This window comes from Brassica napus, chromosome C6 (genome assembly GCF_020379485.1).
Source record: "Brassica napus cultivar Da-Ae chromosome C6, Da-Ae, whole genome shotgun sequence".
Taxonomy (NCBI): Eukaryota; Viridiplantae; Streptophyta; class Magnoliopsida; order Brassicales; family Brassicaceae; genus Brassica; species Brassica napus.
In genome coordinates, this window is record NC_063449.1 from 15,495,011 (window position 1) to 15,504,392 (window position 9,382).

Genomic DNA, 9,382 nt, shown 5'->3' on the forward strand with positions numbered 1-9,382 from the left:
ATGTCCAAAACCAGGAGGAGTGAATGTTGTTGGAACCAAATGGATTTTCAAGAACGAAATAGATGAAGATGAGAATATTGTTCGTAACAAGTCGAGACTTGTAGCTCAAGGTTATTCATAGATTGAAGGTATTGATTTTGATGAAAAATTTGCTCATGTGGCTCGGTTGGAATCAATACGACTACTGTTTGGAATTGCATGCAAACTGAGGATCAAACTCTACCAAATGGATGTTAAAAGTGCTTTCCTGAATGGTGTCTTGCAAGAGTAAGTGTATGTAGCACAGACTAAGGGATTCGAAGATCCACGCACCCTCTTCACGTCTACAAACTAAAGAGAGCCCTACACGGCCTGAAGCAGACTCCGAGAGCGTGGTATGAATGTCTCACACTGTTCCTTCTAAAGGCGGGATTCAAGAGAGGAAATGTAGATAAGACCTTATTCATTCTGAATCAAGAAAATGATATCTTGATAGTTCAAATCTATGTTGATGACATCATCTTTGGAGCCACAAAGCAGAGTATGATCGACATGTTTGTGAAAACAATGACAAAGGAGTTTGAAATGAGCATGGTCGGTGAATTGAAATACTTCCTTGGTCTACAAGTCAAACAAACGGAAGCTGGAATTTTTGTTTCTCAAAGCACCTATGCGAGAAATCTGGTAAAGAGATTTGATCTAGAGACGAGTAAGAGTGCACGAACACCTATGAGCACGACTGTTAAGCTGAGCAAGGATGAAGACGGCACAAAAGTTGATGAGAAATTATACAGAGCCATGATTGGAAGCCTACTGTATCTCACAGCAAGTAGACAAGATCTGTGTCTGAGTGTGGGGTTGTGTGCTAGGTATCAAGCCAATCGACGAACCTCCAAGCAGTGTAACGTATCGTCAAATACGTAAAGGGCACCTTAAACTATGGTATGAATTATACTGTGGAAACTAACTCAAACCTTGCTGGCTTTTGTGTTGCAGGTTGGGCTGGATGCTTAGATGATCGAAAAAGCACATCAGGAGGGTGTTTCTTCCTCGGTAATAATGTTATAGCCTGGCATAGAAAAGAAACAAAATTGTGTATCTTTGTCTACTGCTGAAGCTGAGTACATTGTCCTGGGTAGCTGTTGCACTCAACTCCTGTGGATGCGTCACATGCTTGATAAGTATGGTATCAACACACTCTTTTTTTTTGTGCATTGTGATAATAAGAGTGCTATAAACATATCAAAAAATCATGTTCAACATTCTAGAACCAGACATGTTGACATTAGGCATCACTTTGTTAGAGGACTAGTTGAGGAGAAACTTACAATCATAGAACACGTACCATCTGAAAAATAACTAGCTGACATATTTACTAAACCATTGGACCTCAACACTTTCTTGCATCTGCGAAAGGCGTTGGGGATTTGTGAACAATGATGAACAAAGGTCTTAGATTATTTTCCTACTGTCAAAATTAATCCCATCACTATAGTCTTGCATGTGTCTCCCTGTGGAAAATGTCAACCTACTGTAGATAGCTCTAGTAGTGTCAAAAACAAATCTCGGGAAGAAAAACATCCACAATAGATTAGGCTGCTAAAACAGTTTATATCTGATGTGTTCAATGTTTGGACTGAGGTAGAGTGAAAGGAAAACATTGGACTTGTTACTACTCGTAAAGCCAAATCTTGGACGATTAAATATCGTTGTTGGGAGAGTTAGTATATAGTTATGAAGATGTTCCTGAAATTCCAGAGAAGTGTTTGTGAATGTTGAAGAGTAATCCAACATATATTTAAGAAAAAAATGAGTGAACTAAAAATGTTAGCTCTTGATATGAATGCATCTCAGATGGGAAACGCAGTATCAATCTCAAGCCTTGTGCAAAAATGAGAAAAACACTCTCTGGAACAGCAATTATCTTCTAATGACTAAATTTGTTTTTTTTTTTACAAATTCAGGTGTTAAAATTTGAAGTTGACATAAAAAGGCTGCTATAGGAGTCATTACATGAGAAAGGTATGAATGCGTCTTGGCTAAGAAAAGCAGTACTATTTAAAATGAGACTCATCTGAGACTATAGTAGTTGTGGTGAACGAGAGTCGGTTAGAATGATTCATGTGTGTGACTAAGGTTCTCAAATTCGTAATCGTTTAAAGTTGGTAAGTAAAATTGGTACAGTTTCTATGGTTGTTGGGTTTCATCTCACAAGTCATCTATAAAAATGCTTATGCTTGGACAGTTAGAGTGATGGGGCGGTTGAGTGACTTCACCCTTATTTTCTTCTATCGGTTATAGAGCTTCTCATTAGGGTTTGACTGATTTCTTCTCATCTTGTCTCTCCTTTAGATTATCCAAATCTGATCTCTTTATATTCACTCGCCCCTCGGTCTCTCTCTATGTATTCTTCAAACTCCCTTCTTGCATGTTTCTCTTTTGATCTCTCATGGCGAGTCGTGTCATCAATCTTTCCACTCCCGTGCCTTATCTTTCTTTTGAAGAGCGTCTCCAAACAAACCAAGCAATCTTCGCCGATGATGACTTTCCCGTCAGATCTCCCTCGAGAAGGTACGAGAACAACCATGATGCTCTTAAGTACGATGACCTGTGTCTACGAGGTTTCGTGGTTCACGCTGGTTCCTAAAGACTCAGACTTTGTTGAAGTCTTTAGGCTCCTCGAGAGGATTGAATGGGCATATACGGTCCTACATGTTCGGCCTTTTGTCCTAGGATAGTTAGAGAGTTGATCTCGAACCTGTGTCAATGTGCCGACGGTGTGCTGGTTCGTGGAACTCACTATCGGTTTGATCATGATGTGATCAACGCCGTGATGATCACTCCGCATGTTGAGCGATCCTTCGACTGGGAGAACTGTGATCTGAGCTTGGCGATATCATCAGCTCTCATGGGGTACCGTTGCTCGGGGTGGCCTGGATTCACTCTTACTGCGCTCATTGCTCTGTATCAGGAATTCTACCGTGTTTGCGAGTGAAACTGGCTTCCGGGGCAAGATACTGACGCCATGATCAAACTTCGCATCTGCTTGATCTATGCTCACGTCAATCGCCGTCCTGTCAATTTTGGTGAACTGGTGTATGATCAGATTCTTGCGATGGCTTGACAGTTTGATCAGGAGAAGAAGATAGTCTTCCCGAACCTTATCTACCAGGTCATGCAGTTTCAGAAGGAACTCCCTATGATTCCCGGAGATGAAGTACCCATTGGTGAAGGTGTCCACATTTGGAGCTTGCCAGCAGACTCGCCAGTTCTCAACAACCGTGGACCAAGAGGATGCAGAAGGATCGATGGGTGATGTTTTTGTCGGATCGTTCGCTCATTCAGGGGGAGATCTTGGTTGTGTGTGCTTGGCTTGTGTGTTTATGCTTTTCAAAACCTTTTAATTCTCGGATGCATGGTTCATTTTTTTACTTGTTGGACCATTGTGAACAATCTCGGCTTGTAATGTTTAAGACTTTCTCGAATGTTTAATTAATGCCTCTTGCTAGTCTGTGAGCAATATATGTTGTGCTTGTGTTACTTGTGGATAATGGTTTTGCAGGTTCATGAATGAGTTGATCGATACACACAAAAGGGGGGAGATTGTATGCTCAAGTGTTTTAAGGAAACAATAGAAGCTGGTGAGATACGCAAACGATATGGATGAGCAAATAAAGGAAGTGAAGATTCGATGAGTTGAGAGATATATAAGGAAGTTAGTCTGTAGTGGTTGAGGCTAGGGATTTAGAAAGAAAAGCAGCTAGCCGTAAAAGTACAAGGACTAGAGTTTCTTTATAGCTTAGAGATCAAGAACTGTGTCTGGTCTTGATTGTGTTATATAAATTGATCACTCGAGATACATGTGTGTGTAATCTCTTAAACCTGATTGAACAAGGCTTGTAAAGTTTGTTCAAACGATTTCTAATAAAGTGTATGTTGAAAGTGTTCTAACTTTGAGCTTATCTAAGATCTTGATTCTACACTTTTCGTACTTAATTTCTAGTGTATATAATTTTCTCAAAATTATTCTTACTCATAACAATACTAATAACAAAAAAACTTAATTTAATCGGGTGGTTAAGATGATTTTACTTGTGTTCGAATGCGCGAATTCGAGCCCAAAAATAATAAATTTTTAGTTTTAAAGAGTTTATCCAAAATGACATCATTTTGATAAACTAACCGTTGATTAACACTTTTTACAGTTAATATATATAAGAGTTCATGTAGTTTTTAATTTTTATTTAGTTCATTCTAAAATAGGCACTACTACAAAGTATGTGAAGGAGAAGTCATGACTCATAAAATTCATGTTGAAATATTGATATTTAACTTATATTTAAAATATACCACTTCACCATAAGGAAGGATAAGTGCCTCAGGGTTAGGGCTGGGTAAATAAACCGTATCCAAAAATATGACCCAAACCCGACCCAATGAAAATGAATATGTACCAAACCGAATCCGAGTAAAACTCATATAATGATTAGTGGGACTTAATAACCAATATAATCATCATAAATAAATAAAGGTTTTTGAAGATAGTAATATAAATAAATAAATAAATAAAGGTATATACATACTCCTTTATAGAATATGTAACAATTTTGCATCAATTTTTTTTTTGCGGTGTTATATTCCAATTCAAAAAGTACAAATTGGGATTTTTTTTTTCAGTTCAAATCATACTAAATTTCAGAGTTGGTGTTTTAACATATATATACGTTTTGATATTTGAAATATTCAGTTACGCATTATATATCAAGAACCCATTTAGTAATATTTTTTTTATTTAACTTCTGTTTAAGGTATATCATCTCATCGCTTTTTAAAGAATGATAAGTGGTAAAAGTTTATATAAAATAGTCAATATAAAATAGTCAAAGTTATTTATATATCATAATTATAGGTTCATATATGTCTTCCAAATCCGTAAATTAGGGTTTTAGTTTCCTAATATAAAAAAAAATAAAAATAAAAATATAATATTGAATATGCGTTTAAATGACACAATTCTTGATTTGCTTGGTTGCTACTAAAACAAGTAGATTAAATAATAAGCTAAAAGAGAATGTGTTTGGAAGGGAAACCCTTAACCAAATTTACAAACTTTTAAAGTTTATTATAAACCAAATTGCATGACAGGCCTAATTTAATTATATAAACGTCAGATAAAATGAATAAAGGGAAATAAATTCAATATGAATTAATCAATAAGCATTTATTAGCATATATTCTCATTCAGACATGTGAGGGTATTTATAGTGTGTGAACTGTGAAGCTATATACGTATTTGACATTACATATTTAAGCAAGAGGAATATGATGCCGTAAAACGCAACATGGTTATTTGTTTATTCGTAATGAATCAACTTTCTTTTATTTTCAAAAAAAATGAATCAACTTTCTTTGTATTAACAACTCAATCCTTGCTTCGATAACAGTATATAAAATTTGGAAAATTTGTTACGTTAATATTATGTAAATTTTACTTCAGAAAGAGACAGCAAGTCGTGAGGTGGAGAACATGGAGGAAGTAAATCATTGCAAATATTCGTACGTAACGAGTTTACTTCAGTCGTCCCCATGCAAATTCTCATGCACGCAAACTTTTCTTTATAAACCATTCCAAGTTCACGATTTAGTCATCATCATCAAATTACCTATCAACAAAAAGCAAATTAAATCAACTAAGAAAGAACTGAAGAAAGCAACCCATAACAATGCTCTTAACCATGGAAATTCCAAAAGCTCACTTCTCTTTGGCCATTCTTGTCATTCTCTTTGCGGTTTCAAGTAGCCAAAATGTTGGCAACCCGGCCTGTAAGGCTAAAGAACCCTTCAACTGCGACAATCCCCTTACATTCAACCGAACTAGTTTTCCAAAGAACTTCACTTTTGGTGCGGCTACTTCCGCCTACCAGGTACATATCTCTTTGTTACTAACCGTTTTAAAAGATATATATAGCGATCTGTTAAGATTATTTTTATCTATATAAAACCCGGCCGGCATGATTTATATATATTTGTACCAGATTGAAGGTGCAGCACATAGAGCACTTAACGGATGGGACTATTACACTCATAGATATCCAGGTCATAAAAATCATTCATTAAAAAATTTCCCTTATAATTAAATAGCATGTATGGGAAATTAAGTGTACAAACAACGGATGGGACGATTTCACTCATAGAAATTTAAGTGTCCCGTTCATGCTCAAAATTCGGTTTGCTATATATGTACAGAGAAAGTTCCAGATCACAGTTCCGGAGACCTTGCTTGTGATTCGTATGATCTTTACAAGGTGAGAAGCTATCATTGATGAATGTGTGTATACATGTAGTTTTTCGATTTCAGAAACTCTCATATGATTAACAGGAGGATGTCAAATTACTGAAAAGAATGAAGGCTCAAGCCTACCGGCTCTCAATAGCATGGTCTAGGGTCTTACCAAGTAAGTGCATATGATAAGAACATAATTTTATTAATGTTAGTATTGATATTATTGCTATTATATTATTATTATATTTTTAACTAATGTGATTATTGTATATATGCTTACCTTTAGAGGGAAGATTGATAGGAGGGATAGACGAAAACGGGATCAAATACTACAATAACCTCATCAATGAGTTAAAAGCAAATGGTAAAAATGTTATACAATTTTGTATTCTTCACAATACATATATGAGCAAATTCTAATTGTCTGATGAATAAATGTGTGAATAAAGGCATAGAACCGTACGTAACAATCTTTCACTGGGATGTTCCCCAAACTCTAGAAGATGAGTATGGAGGTTTCTTGAGCCGGCGTATAGTGTAAGTGCATTAAATAAATTATATATTGCACCTGTTTTTCTTTGTGTTAGCTTATGTTATTTATGTACATCACATCAGATCTATCTTTTATCGAATATGTATGATACATGGACAGGGAGGACTACAAAAACTATGCCGAGCTTCTATTCCAGAGGTTTGGAGACAGAGTCAAATTTTGGATCACTTTAAACCAACCTTACTCTCTTGCAAGCAAAGGTTATGGAGATGGATCGTATCCGCCTGGACGGTGCACTGGCTGTGAATTTGGAGGAGATTCTGGAACCGAACCTTATATAGTTGGACATAACCAACTTCTGGCTCATGCAAAAGTTGTAGCATTATACAGAAAAAGATATCAGGTTCATATACTTACCAAATATGTCAATAAATTTTTGCTTCCAAAATTATTTGTATGTGGTATATATGTATCTTATAATCCAAAAATATCAATGCATGCAGAAATTACAAGGTGGTAAGATAGGAACGACCTTGATCGGGAGATGGTTCACCCCATTAAACGAAAATAGCATTCGCGACACGGCTGCTGCAAAGCGAGCATTTGATTTCTTCGTCGGATGGTATATTTATATGGGCAAATCTCCAAAATACCAACTTTCTAAGTTTATATCACAAAAATAGCACTCAAAAACTAAAATGACCAAAATAGCACCTTTCTAAGTTTATCCTTTGAAAATTTTAAATTTTTTATTTTTCAAAATTTGAAATCTTATCCCAAAACCTCATTTCTAAACTCTAAACCCTAAACCCTAAACCATAAACCCTAAACCCTAAACTCTAAACCCTAAACCCTAAACTCTAAACCCTAAACCCTAAACCCTAAACCCTAAACCCTAAAATCTAAACCCAAAACCCTAAACTCTAAACCCTAAACCCTAAACCCTAAATCCTAAACCCCACCCTTTAACTCTAAACCCTAAGTTTGTGACTTTTGATAAAACATTAAGTGCTATTTTTGTGACTTTTGACCTTGAGTGCTAGTTTGGGAACATAAACTTGATTTAATGCTATTTTTGTCTTTTTCTCTATTTATATATCTATACGTCAATTATTTGACTCTCACATCTCATGAATATACACGAACAAACATATATATTTATATATAAAGCTTTGGTTATAAATCCTTGAAATTTGACAAATATACTTGCAGTATTTAATTCATATTTTTTGTAATATATATTAAGGTTTTTGGATCCACTGGTCTATGGAAGATATCCAAAGATAATGCGACAGATGGTCGGAAATAGATTACCAAAATTCACACCCCAAGAATCAAAATTAGTCAAAGGATCACTTGATTTTCTAGGGTTGAACTATTACGTTACTCAATATGCGACCAACGCACCTCGTTCCACACAACCTAATGTCATAACCGATGCAAGAGTTACTCTTGGATGTATGTATAAAACATTGTGTTTCTTATATGTATATGCGTGTGTGTGTGGGTTTGCTAAACTCATATAATTTTCTCTACTTTCCTACAGATTATCGCAACAGAGTACCAATTGGTGTTCAGGTTATCATCGACTTTGATTTAGAATCATTATTTTTTCTTAAAGAGATCATAGCATTTTTTCAATTTCCAATCTTTCTTTTATGTTCCCTTCTTGTGCAGGCGCCTAGCTTTGTCTACTACCCCCCAGGGATCCGTCAGATTCTAAATTATATCAAAAACAAATACGGAAACCCACTTACCTACATTACTGAAAATGGTACTTACATATCATCATACCAGTACATATACGATTCACCAATGAAAACGTTATATATATCTGGTTAAAATCTTGTGTTAAATTTTCAGGAGTTGCTGATCTTGATACCGGAAACTTAACGCTGCCAGATGCTCTTGCTGATAATGGACGAATTCAAAATCACTGCAGCCATCTTTCATGTCTCAAATGCTCTATCGAGTGAGTTTTAATGATTCATACTTAATTTATTTAACATACTTTTGAGAATTAGTTTGTTAACATTATTTCAAATATATTACAGTGATGGATGCAACGTAGCAGGGTATTTTGCATGGTCTTTGATGGATAACTACGAGTTCGGAAATGGTTACACTCTCCGCTTTGGTATGAATTGGGTCAATTTCACTAATCCTGCTGATCGAAGAGAAAAAGCTTCTGGCAAATGGTTTTCTGAGTTCATAATCAAACAATAAGAGGAATCAATATATTTAAACAAATTATCTGCATCCAACCTATTGAATCTAATAATTACTCTACTCTATGTATTGTTTGTTTTATTTTTATTATAATTAATTAATAAAGCTTCGATGATGTGTATGTGTTGCTAATACAGTTGTAATAACCAGGCCTTGATGTTCGGTCAATCATAAATAACGTGAAAATTATACATATGTAGGCTTTCTTCTTCTTCTTCTTTCTATATACTCTAGCCAACAATTACTTGTCAACGTGCCGTCTTAACCAATATAATAGTCCTAGACGAAACACAGAATATATACCTTTTTATAAATATTTTCTATATTTTGTTTTCACTACATTTCTTTTAACTTGACTCTTAGACCTGAAACAAATAGAAAACAATATCCCAAAACTA

At 35.3% G+C, this 9,382-nt stretch overlaps 1 protein-coding gene across 1 annotated transcript; it reads left to right on the forward strand.

Annotated features, from left to right (window-relative positions):
* The first annotated feature begins 5,193 nt into the window (after nt 1-5,193).
* LOC106430598 (myrosinase 4-like) lies at nt 5,194-9,099 on the forward strand. The gene is made up of 13 exons (XM_048761802.1): nt 5,194-5,903; nt 6,015-6,075; nt 6,226-6,284; nt 6,359-6,434; nt 6,549-6,626; nt 6,712-6,799; nt 6,915-7,158; nt 7,259-7,377; nt 8,002-8,213; nt 8,302-8,333; nt 8,433-8,529; nt 8,619-8,727; nt 8,810-9,099. The coding sequence occupies exons 1-13, from the start codon at nt 5,703-5,705 to the stop codon at nt 8,979-8,981; spliced, it is 1,548 nt and encodes a 515-aa protein (XP_048617759.1). The 5' UTR covers nt 5,194-5,702; the 3' UTR covers nt 8,982-9,099.
* The last annotated feature ends 283 nt before the right edge of the window (nt 9,100-9,382 follow it).